This window comes from Lynx rufus, unplaced genomic scaffold, assembly GCF_022079265.1.
Source record: "Lynx rufus isolate CCGP_SWC_20201006 ecotype Redwood Valley unplaced genomic scaffold, mLynRuf1.p SCAF_8, whole genome shotgun sequence".
Taxonomy (NCBI): Eukaryota; Metazoa; Chordata; class Mammalia; order Carnivora; family Felidae; genus Lynx; species Lynx rufus.
The window spans coordinates 100,204,661-100,225,819 of NW_025814896.1; the positions used below are offsets into that span (position 1 = coordinate 100,204,661).

Here is a 21,159-nt window from a genome sequence, read left to right on the forward strand (position 1 = left end):
CAGGCGGCGGTGGCGAGTTGGGGAGCCCTGGGCTGGGCGCTGCCGGAGGGGCCCGAGCCGAGCCGCCCCCGCCCCGGCCCGGCCGCGCCGGCCCGCTTCCCGCGGGGCCACGCCCTGTCAAACTTTGTTGCTGCGGCCGCCGCGGCGGCGAGCCGAGCGGGCAGGCGAGCGGGAGGGAGGGAGGGAGGGGCGGGCGCCGGGCCGGGCCGGGCCGGGCGCGGGCGGCGAGGGGCTCGGAGAGCGGCGGCCCCGGCCCGCGGCCCCACCATGCCCCAGCTCGGCGGCGGCGGCGGCGGGGGAGGCGGCGGCGGCGGCGGCGGCTCGGGCGCCGGGGCGGCCGGCGGAGGGGACGACCTCGGGGCGAACGACGAGCTGATCCCCTTCCAAGACGAGGGGGGCGAGGAGCAGGAGCCCAGCAGCGACAGTGCCTCGGCGCAGCGGGACCTGGACGAGGTCAAGTCGTCCCTGGTCAACGAGTCGGAGAACCAGAGCAGCAGCTCGGACTCGGAGGTAAGGAGGCTCCCGGGGCCGACCCCGGGGGACCCCGGCCCCGCGCCCGCTCACCCGCCCTCGCCTTTGTGTCTCCTCCGCAGGCGGAGAGGCGCCCGCAGCCCTCCCGGGACGCCTTCCAGAAGCCGCGGGACTATTTCGCCGAAGGTACGTGCGGGTCTGGGCAGCCCCCACGCGCGGGCCCCGCTGCGCCCAGCGCCTCCGCTCAGGCCGCCCACGGTTCCCCTCGCCCCGTGCCGTGCCCCTGCTCTCCGTCCCCCGCGGCCACAGCTGTCCTGGAGCGCGGTCCCCGCCCCGGGTCCCCTGCCGCTGCGCTGTCCCGGCGGCCCGGGCCTCACCCCCGCCTCGGTCTCACCCGCAGTGAGAAGGCCCCAGGACGGCGCGTTCTTTAAGGGCCCCCCGTACCCTGGGTACCCGTTCCTGATGATCCCGGACTTGAGCAGTCCGTACCTCTCCAACGGACCCCTGTCTCCGGGAGGAGCGCGCACGGTGAGTGCGGGTCGGGCCGCGCCGGGGCGGGTGGGGGGCCGGGCCGGCGGGATGCGCCCCCGGGCTCGGCGACGGGGTGGGGGATGGGGCCGTCTCGGGAGGATCCTGGGCAGAACGAGTTTGCGGAGTTGAACTATTCTGTGGCTGCCGAGCGTTAGGCTGCGCTGGCCAGTGCTTGCAGGAAAGTAAAGTTCCTTTAAAATTTACCCTTCTACTGGGGAAGAGGCTTTGGGGTCCATTTCTGGGGGTCTTCCCCGGCCTCCAAAATTCTTTGCTGGTAGTAAAGGAGAACTTGGATTTGTGCCCGCTTTTGGACGGGGGTGGGGGGGGGGTGTCTCGCTTTCCTTCCTGGAAATCCGTCAGCTTTCCCTGGCAGTTGGGCAGTGGGCTGGGGGAGCTGGCTTGGCGACGTTGCCCCCGACTCCAGTTTCACTGGGCTGCTGCGAGTTCGTTCCTAAGAAACCCAGTATTCGTGGCGGATTATTCACACCCCCTCCCTACCCCCAGCCGTCGAGCGGGGGCCTCAACTGTTCTGTGGAGCTTGGGATTTTAAACTCGCCTAGATGATTTCGAGGGTGACCCGAGGCATTCTTCAAGTTGAGGAACTTGGCTTTTTCCCCCTTTGTTGCCGGCTTTTCTCATTTAAAGCGAGCGCTGCGACACTTTAAACCTGTTAATGGGCGCGCATTGTGTGCTGCGCGCTGGCATTTAGAGCCGTGATTAAGCAAATTGACCGGGCCCCAGACGACGTGCAAATGAGGGCGGATTCCATCGCCCCCTCCCTGGCCCTAAACTCGCGCCCCCCGCGTCGCGAGGGGAGCAGCCCTGGGCAGGCAAGGCCTTTGTGTCCCCCGAGCCGCCGCCACCTCACCCCACCCCAGGGCCAGCTGCTCAGGTGCTAGGTCCGATAGCAGATCTTCGGTGAGCACCTACCTACTGAGACTGTGACTGTTGTCGGACTCTTGCGCGCCGCCGTCCCTTGGGCCCCACGAGCACCGTAGTGGTTCTCTTTGCTTGCCAGTGCACGCCAGTTCGTTCTTTTTTCGGGGGCGGGAGGTGTTGGCGCCTCAGGAGCAGGCCTGACAAACTCACTTTATGCTTAAGCTGTCCTTAAATAATGGTCATAATTAAAGGGCCGCCTGAGAAACGCTCTGTACTGAATGGGCGCTCCCTACTGTCGTGGTACAGGGTCGATGGAGAGTGGAGGCGCTCTCCTGGCCGGAAGGGATGTGGAGTGGAGGTGGGGGGCTCTGACCTGGGGAGAGGGGCGTGGGACCACACACCTTCATCTTTCTAGCCGGGAAAGCCCCGCAGCTTTGTCCCTTCTTTGGAGCACCCCGGGAAGTCCTGAATATAAGCTGGATATGGGCGTCTGACTGGTGCCTTTTCTCATTCATATTGAAAGTGGGTAAAGTAAAAAGTTGAGCAAAACAAGCTGCAGCGACTTTGTTTAGGTGTTCACTGATTCTCTTCCTTGTGCACCGATGTAGCTGAGTTCTAAAAGGGTTTTGGAAGCTCAGGTTTGCTAGGGTTCCTGTAACAAAGTCCCATTTTTCCATTTACCATTAGATGTCTAGAGAGAGGAGTCTGGGAGGCATTAACGGCTGTGAGTCAGCACTGATCCAGGTCCTGGTGCAGACCAAGTCACCAGAAGTGTCCCAAATATGACCAGTTTTTCCCTCAAGCAGGCTGTCCTTCCACCTACCCGTTTCTCTTTGGGGTGCTTTGACTCTTCCTCTTTGAAGGAGAACTCTGACAACTGCCTGTCTTCATCTGTTGCTCCCCCCACCCCCACCCCAAGAGCCTCAGGGGGACTGGTTTTCTGTTTGTGTCGGTTCCCGTCTTTCCACCATCTTCTACTGCCCTTCTTTCCTTCTTCCATCTTACATGTTCTTTTGCCTCAGAACTTCCACAGGCTGATTTCTTGCTGGTCCTGGGGATTCCTGATTACTAAATCCAGGCCTGTGTAGGAATTTTGGAGCCCTCCTTGGAGAAGCCAACCTTCTCCTCTGCATGTCTCTGACTGTCCCTGCTCATTCCTGCAGCTGTTCACTGCCCTGGCCCATGTCACCATCCTTCTTTTAAGCCTCCAGGGACACTCAAGTCCCTGTTGTCGACCTTTCCTAAAGATCTTAGTGTATCCTGTCCCACTCTCCTACATAATCTGGTCTCCCTGGTGAACTTCCTGTATAGAAGTAAGTTCAATCTGCCTGTAGTTTCTGTGCCCCTTCTGTGCCTTTAATTGTGTTAGGCCTGCCTGGTTCAAAAGTTTATTGATATACTGGGGGAGTTTCCTGCAGTTAGATGAGCTCAATAGAACCTGCTAATTTTGACCCTATCCTTGAACATCATGGGCTTTTCAGAAAGCAAGTGAGGAAACACTTAAGCACTTGATTGTCTGGACTATAGGGTCAAGATGATGCTTTTCCTGTGGATGATGATATTAACGTAATTAATGTGATTTTCACGGTAGGCAAACTATAGGTGCAGACCAAGTGGTCCTCTTTTGGGGTCCAAGCCTGGTAAAATGAATGTACATAGATAAGGGGTAGAAGAGGGGAGGGGGAGGTAAGTGAAGCTGGACGCAGAGGGGTGCCTGGAATATATGATCTGCTGTCCCTTTTGGCATCCTGGGTCTTTTTTTGTTTTACTACTAGATTTCACAACCTTAGGCGTTGCTACTCTAAAGCCTGTAAGTAGTACAAAACTGGGTGACTTCAGTTCTCTGCTGTTCTCACACTTTCTGGAAATACCAAGCCACAAGCAAAAGTAGGGGTTGGCTGGAGGTTTTCAGGGTGTTAATTGGCCCTAGGAATAGCAAGCAAGAGGGCTGCCGCACCCTCATGCACTGGCATAATTCCTGCTGGGATGACTGGGGGCTGGCCAGTCCCGCAGTTGGGACTTGTCTTCCCCATGCGTTACCTTTGCCCTCCACTCTGGTTTGGCTGGGAGGCTGGGAAGTGGCCTCTTCCTGAGGCTCTTTAGAGAAGAGGTCCCCTTAGCCTGGGGTGTGTGCCAAGCCTCCAAGCCATGATTCATTCTCCTCTGGAGCCCTGGGGACCCTGTGGCCTATGAAGAGATGAATAACTGCCACAAACCGTCTTTCACTCCCTCCAAAAGCCACCCTGAAATGACACATTCATTCATGAAAAGGCTTCACAAGTTTACTAAACCACCTTGGTGCTGTTGACTAGTTTTTTTGTTAGGAAAATGTAAGCCAACACAGAGGAAAGTGGATGTCAAAAATAGTGTAAGACTGGGGCATCTGGGTGGCTCACTGGGTTAAGCATTCGACTTCAGCTCAGGTCATGACCTCTTGGTTCGTGGGTTCGAGCCCCGCGTCGGGCTCTGTGCTGACAGCTCAGAGCCTGGAGCCTGCTTCAGGTTCTGTGTCTCCCTCTCTCTCTCAAAAATAAATAAACGTTAAAGAGTTAAAAAAAAAATAGTGTAAGACTAATAAGAGCCAAAAAGAAAATGTTGAATGTGACTTAGCTATGAAATGGTAGAGGGTAGTTTGACCGCGACATGTGTGTTAATGGCATTTTGGAAAAGAACACTTCTGGGTAGAGTTGTCAAGGGAGTCTATGGCTTGGGGTTCCAGTTCATGAATTTAAGAACCACTGTCATGCAGCTCAAGCATCGCATTGCTGGCACCTTTCTTGGACCATCTCGACTCAGGCTTCTGTATGAAGTTGTTCTGTTCTCCAAACGTGTGCATGTTTTTCAGTCCTTCCTATCCTGTCGCTTCCCATGGGAGGTCTTGCAAGTATCCTGGATGCTCTTGTTTTCTGCCCAACATGAAGGAACCCAGGCAGAAATCTATGTGTACAGATAGAGAAGTTGTCTGTCTTTAGAAGCTGTGTGTAAAAGCTGATAAGTAAATCTTTTTCTTCTGGAAGATCAGTGTAAACATGCTGCTTTTGGTAAAATTCTTTAAAGCCATTTCATCTAAATATAACTTCTGTTCCATGTTTTTCTAAATATAACTCAGGGTTTAATGAGGGTTTTTTTTACATGGAATGAGCTTTTGCGAGGGCCCTGCCTGTGTGGCGGAACTTTTGGCACTTGGATTGCTGGGACAAATGATGAGCAGTTCGGTCGAGGGGACTTGAACCCTGTCAGTCTTTTTTCTTTGAGTAGGTGGATCTGGCAGGGTTATCTGACTTGCTTTACTGTTGGAAAGTTATAGGCTGGTCTCATTCTTCATCGATCTCACTTCTTGGGATTCTTGAGGAGAAAGTAGGCTGGTACACTAACAAAAAGTAACCTTTAACATAGTGTTCCTGCCTTTATAGTGATGTGCAAAGTTACAAAATTGTGACCTAAAAAATGACATAATGATTAACTCATTGGAAGATGCAATAATCCAAATATATATGTAATGCAGATATCCTACTTATATTCCAATTTGTTTATTTTTAAAAAACGTTTCATTTATGTATTTGAGAGCAAGAAAGAGAGGGAGCGTGTGTGCACATGCGAGTCAGGGTAGGGCGGAGAGAGAAGGAGGGAGAGAGAATCCCAAGCAGGCTCCATGCTGTCAGCGCAGAGCCCGACACAGGGCTTGAACCCACGAACCCACGAACTGTGAGATCATGACCTGAGCCGAAACCAAGAATTGGATGCTTAACCAACTGAGTCACCCAGGTGTCCAATATAGTCGTTCCAATTTAGAGTCAACTTTACTTGCCAAACTGGGGAAATTTAGATTGGCATTCTTAAGATTCATTCATAATTCTTCAATTTCTTTTGATATTTACTGAGGACCTATCATGGCAGTGGCTCAAGGATATGGGAGATATGATGAAGTAGATCCAGCTTTGCCCTAAAGGGCTTAAAAATTGAAGTAGTGTTGGGGCACCTGGGTGGCTCAGTCGGTTGAGTGTCTGACTTCAGCTCAGGTCATGATCTCACAGTCTGTGAGTTCGAGCCCTGCATTGGGCTCTGTGCTGACAGCTCTGAGCCTGGAGCCTGCTTCAGATTCTGTGCTTCCCTCTCTCTCTGCCCCTCTCCCGCTTATGCTCTCTGTCTGTCTGTCTGTCTCTCTCTCAAAAAGTAAATAAACATAAAAAAAAATAAGCTTCTTGAAGAAAAGTTGTTTTGGGCTAGCATGATCAAGGAACTTAGGGAGAAGAAATTGTTTGAAACTAGTCCCTGAGGTGCCTGGTTAGCTGAGTTGGTAAAGCATGTGACTCCTTATCTTGGGGTTGTGAGTTCAAGTCCCACACTGGGTGTAGAGATTACCTAAAAAATAAAATCTTTAAAAACAAACAAACAACTAGTCCCTGAAACTCAGTCATTCTTTATTTTATTTTTTTTATGTTTATTTATTTTTGAGCGAGGGAGAGAGACAGAGCGTGAGCAGGTGACAGGGATGCAGAGAGAGAGGGAGACATAGAATCCAAAGCAGGCTCCAGGCTCCGAGCTGTCAGCACAGATCCCGACACGGGGCTTGAACCCATGAGCTGTGAGATCATGACCTGAGCCGAAGTCGGACACTTAACCGACTGAGCCACCCAGGCGCCCCGGTCATTCTTTAATTCAATGTAATTCTTGTTAATTATAAAAAAATTTTAAACCTGCAGGAGTGAGAAGTGTTAAGTCTTCCTTCACCCCAATCATGAGGTGGAAGCCAGCACTGGGAGAGCAAAGGCAAAAAGTTCAGGGCTGTCTGGGGTAATACAAGTTACTCCATTTGGCTGCATGATGAGGGGCCAGGGCATGGGATCCCTTGAATGTCATGAAAGAATCTGGGCTTACTCAGGAAGTGGCTGAGAACCATAGAAAATTACACTGGGAAGTGATGTGGCTAGTACGTTTGCCTAGACTATAGTGATTGGAGGGAGAAGATCTGAAAGGAGCTACAAGGGTTAGGAGACTCACAGGAGTCTGGGGTGATGTGAAAAGTCTCCCAAGAGTAACTGGATGGAGAGGAAGGGTAGGATGGGAGAGACTGGAATGGTGACTTGAATTTATGCGGGGAGGGGAAGTAACCGGAGGCAGAAAGTGGCTGATGTCACACTTAACTCTTGATATCTGAGCCTCGGTGCCTCCGAGGGAATGACTTCTTCCATGTGGGACCCTGGTGTGCCATCTTTGCCTCCCCCCCGCCCCCACGCTGAACGGATGCTCATTGACTACTTTGGCAACAGCAGAACTCACAGGCTGCGAGGGTCTTTCATTTGGAGGAACTGCTAAGTTTCATTGGAGACACCTGGGGTGTGAGCAGGTGATGCGTGGATAGTTGAAACTACAGCCTCGGGATGATACAAGGGAGCCAGAGAAGAAGGGACAGGCTGCTCCGAGCAGAGAAAGAAGTCCCTGAGGCAGGATGGAAAGGAGCTTTTGCCAAGGTAAGAGGAGCACCCAGGTCCTGTGACATTATGGAAGCTGGTCCTCACTGTCAGATGCCACAGAGAGAGGAGACAAGAAGACGGTGGAATGAAGAGGAGCTTTGGGAATTTAGCAACAGGAAGCTGTTGGTGCCCACTGAGACCAGCAGTTCAGGCAACGGGAGTGATGAAGCCAGGGAGGCAGAGGTATTAGCTCAGCACTTCCCAGTTGGGTGCCCAGGTGCTATGTTGTGGACTGGTCCCAGGTAGTGGCCCGTCCCTCACTTAGCCGGAACCCCAGACCAGACTTCCCTCTCTACCCCTGTGTACCTTACACATTTCCTGTCTACTGACACCTGGACAACCCATTTAAGATGTTTGGCTATGGCAAGTAGAGGGAAGGGAAGAGCCGCGGGCCTTGGAGAGGGTGTGTTTGGGATGCTGGCATGGGAGCCTGTTTGTAGGGCAGTAGGCTAGGGTGGAAGATGAATGGAGAAGACGAGGGGGAAGGGGAAATGAGAATGGAACTGGGAAGAAGACAGTCTTCTTTCATGGATGGAGGACGCTCAGCAGTAGATGTCCTTCCAGTTTTACAGACTCGCCCAAGAGTTGAAGATGGGGATGTATGTGCAGAGGTGGAGCTGGCCGAAATTGAGGGGCAGTGCCTTGGATGGTCGGATGGCTTTGTGTCCTCAAATCAGGGCAGGGTGGCTGGAGCGGGGGTCTTGGACATGTCGTCAGTACGGGCTCTTCCTCTTCACCCCACTATAAAACCAAAAACATTGGGAACCTTCATCATGTTAAATGATGAACCTTTGGGCATTGATTGGAAGATAAGACCCACCTGGTAAGTGTTTCCTCTTTTTAATGTCTGGGGCTGGCTGATTTTGAAGGATGATAAAGGTGGAATCAAAATACAACTCCTTTGCTGTCAGGAGCAGATACTGAGGTATAAATAATTGGGGCTGGAAAAGGACTGACTGCTTAAAAGCTTATAGAAAACTGCCCCCAATTGGCTAATCTGATCATGTATTTTAGGAGGAGGTTTTTAAATGTCTCACATGTTTATTATTATTTTTTAATGTTGATTTACTTTTGAGAGAGAGAGAGGGAGAGGGGCAGAGAGAGAGGGAAAGAGAGCATCCCAAGCAGACTCCGCACTGTCAGTGCAGAGCCCAATGTGGGGCTCGATCTCACGAATCGAGATGAGATCATGACCTGAGCCGAAGTCAAGAGTCAGACGCTTAACCGACTGAGCCACCTAGGTGCCCCATTATATGTTTCATGTTTTATTGTTTTCTCCCAAACTGGATTGGATTTAAGGGACAGTGATATAAATGCAATTTCCCAACCCTCGGCATTCGGGGATGAAGGGAACACAGGGAAGTAAAGGGGGCTTGCCTTTTCCTCTCTACCACATGTGCTACTTAGTGAACAGCTCTGGGATGCTGTACAGTTTATTTCTTAGACTCATAAGTTGTTAGAAGGCTCTGAGTTAGCTCAGTTGACAGGTACCTTTAAGGTTCTAAAATAAATTTTAGAATCTTTTTTCTTTTCATTATGTATGTAGCCTACAGATTTTCATGGGAAGATGAACAGTTTGTTTAGAAATACATTTCAGAGTTTGAAAATAAAATCCTACAAATGTCTTCCTAAACATGGCCCTTTTCAGGACCTTTTGTGGAAGGGATAAGGGGTGCTAACTTTAGTTATCTGGAGTCCTCAGGACAGGAAATGAACTCACATTCATGCTTTCAAACTGTGCCATAGCATTTTGAAGTGTTTTTTTTAAATGTTTATTTATTTATTTTGAGAGTGAAAGAGAGGGTGTGTGTGTGAGCAGGGGAGAGGGGCAGAGGGAGAGAGAAATCCCAAGCAGGCTCCACACGCAGCACAGAGCCCAGCATGGGGCTCGATCTCATGACCCTGGGATCATGCTCTGAGCCAAAATCAGGAGTCGGACGCTTAACCAACTGAGCCACCCATATGCCCCAGTACTATAGCATTTTAGAACTCTGTCTCATTCAAGAAGAACAAGGCACCAAGTGTTCACCATAATTGTGGAAGGTAACCATAAAATAAATATAAACAAAGAATTCCCAAAAGAAGAAACTACAGATGACCACCACATATGTGAAACTGTGTTCAACCTCCCAGGTAGTCAAACGATGCTAGAAAAGAAAAGAATCTTTTTTGTTTTATTTTGTTTTGGTTTTTTGGCCCACCAAATTACCAGAGATTTTGTCTTAATGAGATTTTTAAATGCTGGCAAACGTATGGTAAAGTGGGTGCTCTCATTTGCTCTTCCTGAGGGGCGTTAAGAGCTCCACCCCATTTGGAAAGCGCTTGGCAGTAGCTGCTAAAACCTTAATATTTCTCATAGCTTCTGACCTGCTATGAAATAGATACTTATTCCTATTTTGCTGCTGTGCGGGCAGATTAGTAGAGGTCAAGTATCTTGTTCAAGGTCATGCTACTGATAATCGACCGGTGCAAAGATTTGAACTTGGTTGTGAGTTTAAAGTCTAGGTGTTCCCTGTTCCACCCTTGTGACTTTACCCACAGGCCTGATGTAACTAACTCCTCCTCTTGGGAGGACAGCTGACCTTTGTTTCGCAGTTCAGAAATCCTGATGTGAGTTACCAGTTGGGGTGGAGGGTGGCACATTTGTTCCGACTTTATGAACCAGACCTGGGAATGTGCCTTCCCAAATAGACCGTGTGTGAGTGAGTGGCTGGGGTTTGAGTTGTTCTATCACGACTGTGCTCCGGAAGACTTAAATAACCTTTAATGGGTGGCCCCCAGAGCTTTACCACCACTCATTACCCTCTTTGGGAGAAAAAAGTGGTTATCTACTAACGTTGGAACTGTTTTGAACTTGGGACAGTTTTTCCTTGTTGAAGTGGGCGAGGGTTGGAAGATTACACAGTGTGTCTTTGGTGTGGAAGAAGGGGGAGGCATAAACGTGCTTGCTACCCCTGCCACTTGGATTACAACATAGTTTGGTTAATAAACCGAGCTCTGGTGAACCGAGCATGCAAATATTATTTCCCTGTTATTTATTTTATAAAATACTGTATAAATTGGTTGCCTTTTTAAAGCTAAGTTAAAAATCAGTCCCAGTCATTTATAACTATTACAGTAAATTGAGTATTAAAGAAATAAATAACTAAACATTTACACAGAATTATTTTAAGAATTGCAGAGAATGTATTAGCCTCCTCCTTACTCCCCTTTCTGTGTGTGTGTGTGTGTGTGTGTGTGTGTGTGTGTGTGTGTGTGTAAGATGGTTTGACATCAGGATTCAGGTAATTCAGTGCTTTTTCTTTCACTTCCCAAATTATCTTTCAGGTGGTTTCTTTTTGAAAACAATAGCATGGTGGAAAGATTAATTAGAAGGGCTTCTGAGTATGGTTGATAGAAGCTGGGGAGGCACTTGGGGTCCTAAGTAAGCCCTTCTTGAGATCTGGCTATTGCAAGACACTAAATCTTAGTGAGATAAATGTCTTAAACCTCATACAGTGAATGGGGTCATTATTTGTAGGGACGTCTATAAAAAAATGTGTGGAAAACAAAAAAACATAAATATGAGAGATAGAAACTGTGATTAAAAAATTTTTAAAAATAGATGGATCTAGGGCTGCCCGGCTGGCTCAGTGAGTGGAGCATGTGACTCTTGGTCTCAGGGTTGTGAGTTCAAGCTCCATACTGGGCATAAAGCTTACTTAAAAAAAAAAAAGATGGCTCTAACAATGAGGAAAAAAAAAGAAGTAGGAATCAATGGTGTGAAAAGCGGATCAGTTTACAAGTCCAAATTTGTTGGCAGTAGTGATTTCTGATGTTTGGGACTACATTCTTCATAAATTGCAAAAAGTGTACATTGGGGTCACTAAGGTCAGATTTATAACACATACCTGCTAGGGTGGGTTGGGTGTTCTTCCGTCAGGTTCCTCTGCAAGGACCCTCTGCCTGGGTACCCTGTAGCCCTCTGAGCTGGAAGGGAGCATCTGGCCCGGCCCACCCCACCCATGAGGAGCATACGCTCAGGATGATCGTGAACTTGCCTGGATCAAACAGTTGTGAAGAATGGAAGCAGGACTAGGACTTGCTCAGCTGCATCACTGGGCTTCGCTTTCTCCACTGCTCCAAGGGGTCTACAGCAAGCCCTGCAGAAAGCAGTGCTACAGAGAAAGTACACCTCAAAATACTTCTTTATTAAACTGTAACACCTGACTCATGAAAAGTGACTTACAGGGGCACCTGGGTGGCTCATCGGTTGGGTGTCCAACTTCAGCTCAGGTCAGGATCTTGCAGTTCATGAGTTCGAGCCCTGTGTCAGGCTGTGTGCCGACAGCTCAGAATCTGGAACCTGCTTCAGATTCTGTGTTTCCCTCTCTCTCTGCCCCTCCCCCGCTTGCATTCTGTCTCCATCTCTCTCTCTCTCTCTCTCTCAAAAATTAAAACATTAAAAAAATTTTAAAAAAGTGACTCACAGACATTTGTTGAATGTTGACAGCATGAATATTTAACATCAACATTTAAAAAAAACAGCCCTATAAGCACCTGCAGTGTTCCAGGGCACTATGTCACACTGTTTACAACTGTTACCACATGGGACACTTGCGTGACTGCTACCAGAAGCTCTCTTTTATCCCTGAGTAAGCTTCGATAGAGCCTAAGTGCGGGGCCAGGATCACCTGTGTGGGAAGTGTTAGGGCCATCATTCCAGCCACAGTCCTAGACTGTCCCTGTACTGAGAGTTGGCAACCAAGTTAATGTGAAAATGCCATTTGGAACAATTCACAAAGCAGTAGTGTGTACAAGTAAGAGATGAGCGAGGAGTAACATCTCTGCATTTGTTCCTTTCGGTGTCATTTCCAGCCCTATCACAGAGGAGGCACTTTTAATCCCTGCTTCTGCCTGGGATAGTCAGAACTTTAATGGCTGGTCTCTTGACAGTTTCAGAGATGGAGTTCATTGTTGTCTCCATCTTTCTTTGCCTTGCTGTGCACTGCAGCTTTGCTTAATCTACTCCCCCCAATCCCCCTTGTGTTTTTCTTCTCACATCTTGAGGCAGTAAACTTGGTTCCTTAGATACCATATATGTAAGATCGTCATGTGCATCTGTTGACTTGGTCTGTGGTCTGTTGTCTGCTTCCTACTCCTGACCAGCCCCACTTTCTTGCACATGTATGCATTTTTTCTTCCTTTCTTTCTTTTTTTTTTTTTTTTAAGATTTTATTTTCAAGCAGCCTCTACACCCAACGTGGGACTCAAACCCACAACCGTGAGATGAAGAGTCACACGCTCCACCACCAACTGAGCCAGCCAGGCACCCCAGAGTATGATTTTCTGTGTATATTGGATAGAGTCTTTGCTTATCTATTTAACTGTTTTCTAGGAGGAATCCATGGAGGAGAGGTAGAGCATTAGAGCAGGAGTGTTAAAGATATGTGACACGAAAACACTTGACACCATAAGCTTTTGGGTTGTAAAATGCTTGTCAGGGAGGGAGATGCTGGTGTTGAAGCTTGGAGTTGGAAAGGCATCATGATAGCAGGGGTGTTCCCAGACCCTCCTAAGGAGAGTTAATGCAGGGAGGGGCTGGGATGGTAAGAGCACCTGGAGTTTGGGAAAGCCTCTTAATAAGCAGTTGCTTTTGCTTGACATTGAAAGAGGAGAGAGGAACTTGTGTGGAGAGCAGTGCAAGGCCTGAGGGGTAGAGGAGCAAACTGACAGGCCGCTCCTTTTCCCTCTGGGAGGCAATCTGGCTAAAGGGTCTGAGACTTGAGTCTTGGCCTTGAATCTCAGCCCAGCCATGGTCTGGCTCTGTGCCCCTGTGGCCCTAGGGCACTCTTTGGCAAAATGGGGATAATGGTGTATTTGAAGGTTACTGGATTAAAATTTTGGCTAAATAGACTGCATTTTAAAACCAGGGTTTGTACAAGGCTAAAACTAAATGCATCATAGAATCTCTGGGATATAAAAAGAAATGACTAATGTCATCAGAATAATTTATAGTATTATTACAACTTTATTAAGATGTCTAGCGGCCAAGACGTTTAGTCAATATCTTAATAAGTGGATGTTTTCTTGCACTATTTTAAAATATTTTTTTAAAGTTTGTTTATTTATTTATTTAGAAAGAGAGAGCACGAGGGAGAGAGAATCCCAAACAGGCTCTGTGCTGTGAGCGCGAAGCCTGATGCAGGGCTCTATCCCACTACTGAGCCACCCAGGCACCCCTTGAAATATTTTTATCGGAAACACTCGAATGGTATAGTCATGGGAGAACCAGGAATGCTTAAACAAAAGTAATTAGCACATCAACTTTCAGTACTTAATGCAGATTTTGGGCTTACATGGTTATCAATTACCTTTGGAAAGAGTTACATATTACTGTAACAGAATTGCCAGTTTATGTGAATTATTAATTAGTTGTCAACAGAATGATATATACAATTAGTTCATATATATGGAGTATATATGTTAATTAATTTTAACTTTTTATTTTGAGATAATTTCAGACACAGAAAGTACAAGATAGTATGAGGAATTCCCATGTGTTTTCCTCTAGATTTCACCAAATGTTAACATTTGCTACATTTTATTTATCTTTCTTTCTATAACTTTTTCTTTGAACCATTTGAGAGTAAGTTGCAAATACAATGCTCCTTTACCCCTAGGCAACTTCATGTATAGGTCTAAAAACGGATAACCATTACCACAATATAGTTATCAAAACCGGGAAATTTTGTCCTGCTGTCTCATCTATAGACCTTATTCCAATTTTGCCGGTGTCTTCTCAATGTCTTTTCTAGCAAAAGAAAATATTTAAAAGAATTTGGGGGCACCTGGCTGGCTCAGTGGGTGGAGCATTTGACTCTTGATCTTGGGGTTGTGAGTTCAAGACCCATGTTGGGTGTAGAGATTACTTAAGAATAAAATCTTAGGGGCGACCAGATGGCTCAGTCAATTAAGCATTCGACTCTTGATTTTGGCTCAGGTCATGATCTCGTGGTTCGTGGGAAGTAGCCCCTGGTCATATTGGGATTCTTTTTTTCCCTCTCTCTCTGCTCCTTCCCTGCTCTCTCTTTCTCTCTCTCAAAGTAAATAAATAAACATTTAAAAATAATAATAAATCGGGGCACCTGGGTGGCTCAGTCGGTTAAGCCTCTGACTTCAGCTCAGGTCACGATCTTGCGGTCCGTGAGTTCGAGCCCCGCGTCGGGCTCTGGGCTGATGGCTCAGAGCCTGGAGCCTGTTTCGGATTCTGTGTCTCCCTCTCTCTGCCCCTCCCCCGTTCATGCTCTCTCTCTCTGTCCCAAAAATAAATAAACGTTGAAAAAAATAATAATAATAAATCCTTAAAAAAAAAATTGGGGGATGAGGTGTCCAGAATGAGCCAAGGTCATGTGGTATACTTGGTTGTGTGTCTTTAGACTCCTTCAATCTAGAACAGCTCTTCAGTCTGTTTTGTGTCTCTCATGTTCTTGACTTTTGGAGATTACAAGCCATTTATTTTGTAAAAGGACCTTGAATTCTGCTTTTCTTCAGATGTTTCTTCACGAGTAGGTTCAGGTTGTATATTTTGGGCATGAACCCTATGTAGTTGATAGCATGCCCTTCTCGGTGCTTCTCCTCATGAGACACCATCTATTTTTCCCACTACAGTTGATGTTTCTTATGATCACTTGGTAAAAATTATGTCTGCCAGGTTTCTCCAAGGAAGTTACTATTTCTCCTCTTTGTAATTAGTAAGTGTCTTGCGGGAAGATAACTTCGTGACTATGTAAATAACCCATTTCTCATCAAACTTTCATCCATCGTTTTTAATATCCATTGGTGTTTCTTGCCAGAAATAATTATTACTCTGGTAGTGGCCAAATTGATGGTCACATTTTGAACGTTTGACATTGTCGTGGGAGAATAGTAATTTCACAGCTCTGTAAGTGCCTAGATTGTTTCTGTGTTGCTGTACAGCATATTTGTGAATTCACGGTTTTGAAATCTTGTGAAATATTGAGGTAGTAACATGATATCCTATAACATGTTTTTCTGTCCTTTGTAATTCCTGAAAATTGTTAGCCGGATTTAGATTTTTGTTTTAAAGTGAATTGGTTTTATTATTGAATTGAATTATTTATTTAGTGATTTTTGATTCAGGCAGCATCCCATCCAGCAAGTAGAGGGGAGTTGCCTAGATTTAGATTCTTGATCTGGATTTCTCTCTCTTTTTCTCCTTTTTAATTTGCAAGTCTCTTTCATAGATGTTGTCCTTATATCATGAGACACAATGTCTGGTTGTCTCTCTATGAAATTAGCAGCCACCAATGATCAGTCACGTCCATTATTACTTCATTAGCAGTTTTGAAATGGTTATAGTCTGTTTGTGTCATTCCTTGTTCATCTGTCAGCTATACTATTTAAAAAAATTTTTTAAGTGTTTTATTTATTTTTGAGAGAGACGGGGGGGAGGGGCAGAGAGAGAGAGAGGGAGACAGAGGATCCAAAGTGGTTCTGCGCTAATGGCAGAGAGCCTGATGTGGGGGTTGGAACCCACAAACTGTGAGGTCATGACCTGAGCCAAAGTCAGATATTCAATTGGTTGAGCCACCCAAGTGCCCCTCAGCTATACTGTTTTTTAAAAGAGAAACTATCTCCGGGGGCACCTGGGTGGCTCAGTCAGTTGCGCATCCAACTTCAGCTCAGGTCATGATCTCACAGTCCATAAGTTCAAGCCCTGCGTCAGGCTCTGTGCTGACAGCTTGGAGCCTGGAGCCTGCTTCCGATTCTGTCTCCCTCTCTCTCTGCCCCTAACCCACTCACATTCTGTCTCTGTCTGTCTCAAAAATAAACATTAAAAAAAAAGAGAGAGAAACTATCCCTTATAAACTATTAGTTAACTTAGATCAAAGGTCAGCAAACTAAAGTTTACAGTCTAAATCCAGCCTGCTACTTATTTTTGTAAATAAAGTTTTATTAGAACACAGCCATGCTCATTTGTTTGCATATTGTCTATGACTGCTTTTCAATACAAGGGCTTAGGGGTGTAGTCACCACTGAGACCATATGCAGCCCACAGAACTGAAAAGATCTATATAGCCCATTGTAGAAAAAGTGTGCTGATCCCTATAGGTCATAAGGGGAAAGCAATTTACATGCTTCCTTCTTTCCCTTTCTTTACTAGTTTTCCATTTGGTTTCTTATTACCTGCAAAGGTGACCAATGAAGTTATTTTTTAAAATATTATGAACTCATGGATTTCAACCTATTTCATGGATTTCAATCCATTTATAAATATTATTTTTATTGATTTCAAATTGTTCCATCTTTACCTGGTGGGAGCCTCTTCAGGTTGGCTCCAGAGTCCTTTGGATACAATTCTAGTGGTCTTTGATGTTTTCCTGTTTAGTGTTATGGCAGGATGTTCCAAGTTCATCTTGCACATTTCCCATCCCAGACCAGCTATTTCTAGAAGGAGCTCTGATTCCTTGTAGTGAAATATGTTGTTTAGACACCATAGTATGAATGCTAAGGGTGCTTATAGGTTCATTTTTTTTTTAAGTTTATTTATTTTAAGAGAGAGAGAGAGAGAGAGAGAGAGAGAGAGAGAATCCCAAGCAGGCACCATACTGTCACTACAGAGCTCGACTTGGGGCTCGATCTCACGAACTGTGCATCATGACCTGGGTGGAGATCAAGAGTCGAATGCCTTACCAACTGTGCTACCCAGGTGCCCTTAAGGGTGCACATATAGTTTCTGAACGTTATTCTACTTAAACTTTTTTTTTTTTTTTTTAAGTAGGCTCAATGCAGGTCTTCAACTCAAGACTCTGAGATCAAGACCTTAGCTGATATCAAGAGTCGGATACTTAACTGACTGAGCCACCCAGGTGCCCCCCTCCTTTTATAAAATTCTTAAAAATTTTTTTTGAATGTTTATTTATTTTTGAGAGAGAGAGTGTGTGCATGTGTGTGTGCGTGCATGAGCGGGGGAGGAGCAGAGAGGGAGATACAGAATCCAAAACAGGCTCCAGGCCCTGAACTGTCAGTACAGAGCCTGGTAGAGGGCTTGAACCCATGAGCTGGGAGATCATGACCTGAGCTGAAGTCGGACGCTTAACTGACTGAGCCACCCAGGCACCCCTAAACTCTTTTTTTTTTTGAAGTTATTCTGTTTAATGTTACAAGCACACCAAGCAATTCCATAGAGTTTAGAAGTAGAATGCCAATTGTAATTTAAAAACATTTATACGCACTTGTTCGAAAAGTATATACTGTTCTTTTTTTAAAAAATTTTTTTAAGGTTATTTATTTTGAGAGAGAGAGAAAAAGAGAGAGAGCAGAGGAGGGGCAGAGAGAGTGAGAGAAAGAGCCTGAATAGGGGCTTGAACCCATGAACCATGAGATCATGACCTGAGCTGAAATCAAAAGTCGGACACTTAATCAACTGAGCCACCCAGGCACCCCTACTGTTCTCTTTTTTAATGTAATCTTAATGTTAGTAATGCAGTTAATTAATCCTATTTAATAATTGTAGGTGTACATTGTAATTGTTTTCTGTAAAAGATTAATATGTTTCATGCTTATATTTTATTCTTTCAATAAAAAATAACATAATTCTGCCAACAGATAACGTTTCAAGAGATAAAGCTCATAAGGAGATTTCCACTAAACTAAACCTGTTTTTTGAAAGGGCATGTTCAGATAATGATGACGAATCCAAACATGCTTCATTTTTTTATTTTTCACCTTGTTACATTACTTAAATATGTTGGTCACCCCTGTCACCACATGATCATTGATCAGGCAGAAGTTCACCCTTCTGAAGATTGAAGCTGAAGCTAAGTAACATTTCCATTGAATGCTGAGGCCAAGGCCGTATTTTGATATATTCCTAGGACCTACCTCATAGTTGCAAAGATTAATTAAGTTGTACACAAGCATGGAGAACAGTGTCTGGTACAATAAGGGCTTTGTTAAGGTAAACTCATTATTAGCATTAGCAGTTCTGAGATATTGTTAAAAACAACAACAACAACAAAACCACAAACTTTTTTTTAAAGTAAACTTTATGCCCAGGGTGGAGCCCAGTGCAGGGCTTGAACTCACGACCCTGAGATCAAGACCTGAGCTGAGATCAAGAGTCGGATGCTTAACCTACTGAGTCACTCAGGTGCCCATTAGCTCCTATAAAATTTAGTCTTTATACCAAACCATTCGTTGGGCACTTACTGATACTCAGTTTTGGATTGCTACTTTTCTAGAATCCATATTCTTATGCACCCTGGTTGTCCTCTGTCCCTTTTGGTCGTTGTCACCCCTAGCACAGTGCCTTGTATACAAAATCTGCACATGTGTATTTGTTATTTATTTACATTTCCTTCTTTATGCATTATGTATAATAAACAGCAAAATCTGTCTTCCTCCCGGACATTTTAGGCTAACAAGGGCAATCTTTGTTCACGTCTGGCATCTTTCAGGGTTTAATCTTTGTAAAGTTGATCATTGGTGGTTGATCATTTTTACTTTACATTTTTGAAAGTTTGCTCAATTCACCCCAGTACTGAGGCTGTACATACATCTTTTCAAAAATAAAGCAGATGTCTGTGCTGGAGGTAGACCTTTGAATCTGGCCTGCTGGTTTCTAGCTGTGGATTTTCCTTCATCTGTGATACTGGGAGTGTGTCAGCAGTTGTGGAAGCCATATGTTTTTATAGGTCTGTGCCAAGGAAAATACTTTAGAATTACATTAGCAACTCCAAGGTATTTTGGCTGTTCTGAGAGGACACATAGTTTTCCAGTTCTATGAACAAGAGCTTTTGTTTTATACGGAAGGTTCTTGTAGGCTATGAGAACAATAGTGCCTCTATCAGCATTTCCCAGAGTAACATCCTTGGGATGTTAATAGGTAGGGCATGCTCAGCCTTATTTCTGCAGGACTTCTTGGGCCTTTAACATGCTGGTGTATACCATGAATCTCTTTATTTTTATTTTTATTTATTTATTTATTTATTTTTAATTTTTGAGAGAGAGAGAGCATGAGCTGGGAAGGTTCAGAGAGAGGGGGAGACACAGAATATGAAGCAAGCTCCAGGCTCTGAGCTGCAGCACAGAGCCGGACATGGGGCTTGAACCCACAGACTGCGAGATCATGACCCGAGCCGAAGTCAGACGCCCAACCCACTGAGCCACCCAGGCACCCCTACCATTAGTCTCTTACAGGGGAGTGTATTATGCAGGATTCCTCCGGCCTTGTGTTTGGAATACTACACTCCCCCTCTCCCCACAAGCGTAAGTCTCCCCTCCTGCTCTCTGCCTCCCAGCCTCAGATGTGGTTCCTTGCTGCATGTTTTCAACTCCCTGTGTATGAGCTCCCTTTACTGTTGGTAAATAGGTGGCCTAGTAATTATCTGATATTTGTCTCTGTATCCTAAACTTACTGAAGTCAGGGAGTGGCTCTGTTTTGTTCTTCATTGTAGTTATAGCACCAAGCATTTAGAAAACCCTCAATAAGTATTTGTTAGATGGGGGTACCTGGGTGGCTCAGTCGGTGAAGCGTCCAACTCTTGATTTTGCCTCTGGTCATGATCTCACAGTTCCTAAGATCCAGCCCTGTATTGGGCTCTGCACTGCGGAGCCTGCTTTGGATTCTCTCTCTCTTCTCTCTGCCCCTCCCACTCTCATTCTCTCTCTCTCTCTCTCTCTCTCTCTCTCTCTCTCTCACTCTCAAAATAAATAAATAAACTGAAAAAAAAAAAGTATTTGTTGGATGGATGAAGGAACCGCAGAATCCTTCATTTCCGTGTGGCATCTCCTGGGACTGGTGTTCCACAGAACCCATTTTAGGAACCCTGGATGGGTCTGTGCTATCATTATATTCTTGGTACTTCATTTTCAGTGTGAATAACTAGAATTCTGCAGCTCTTCATAATTCTACCTAATTTACTCAGCGCACTCAGCTAGCAGGGAACTGTCAGCGTATTTAAAGTTACGAGACTCCATACCTGGAATAGCTTGTCTCCGTGGCGCAGAAGTGAGTCCGCCAGGAGCGGGTCCTTAGTTTCCTGATACCTGTCTCAGGGCCCATTACCCACTTGCCCGGCTGCAGCCCTATTCTAACAGTGTTCGTTACATAAATAGGAACTAGTGTTTCAGATTGTTAGGGGAGGGTGAAATCAGATGCCCCTTTGTACACTAATTAATGCGGGCAGAACAAGGTCCAGCTTGGTTTTCAAGTTCAAGTTTGGCTTATACGTGGTCCGGGGTGAAGATTATGATCGTGAGTAAATTAAAAACAAATGTTAAGTAAGTCATACTAAGGTAGAAAGAGAGTTCAGGACTCTTGTTTTTAAACACTCGGGGTAAACAGACCTCTCTCTAAGGTAGATACTTGCCTCCCCTCCTCCACTTGCCTCTCCATCTTCATGATTATTCTTCCTTTGCACTTAGATTAGCAAGTGGGTAGGTACGTACGGATGGTCTCATGTCCGTGTACACAAGCCTTGTCTGCCACGTGGCTAGCTCTTCTGAACTGGGAAAATCGAAGTTTTGTCAAACCTGCTAACACATGAAGTCGAAGGGAAGCATGCGTGTGGCAAGCTGCCCTCTTCCTTAAGAATGGTCCACAGCCATCTGCTGCCCCAAGGCAGCTTCCTTTTCCTCAAGTGTGCTCAAGGTGAGTGTGCAGGGAGTGAGCACACAGAACCCCCTGTGTTCTTCTCCCCGCCCAGGCCGAGTCCTGAGCACACTTTAGACTAGACCTGGGGAGCTTGCCCTGGCAAATTTATGCACTAAATAGGACTCTGTATGTGCAAGCCAAATT

The 21,159-nt window shown here is 46.0% G+C and overlaps 1 protein-coding gene across 1 annotated transcript in view; it reads left to right on the forward strand.

Annotated features, from left to right (window-relative positions):
• Nucleotides 1-267: 267 nt before the first annotated feature.
• The window catches only part of TCF7L1 (transcription factor 7 like 1), a 157,672-nt gene continuing 136,780 nt past the window's right edge, over nt 268-21,159 (forward strand). Inside the window, exons 1-3 of the mRNA XM_047068588.1 lie at nt 268-510; nt 594-657; nt 872-999. Of these exons, the coding sequence (XP_046924544.1) occupies nt 268-510; nt 594-657; nt 872-999 (435 nt within the window). The remainder of the gene's footprint in view (nt 511-593; nt 658-871; nt 1,000-21,159) is intronic.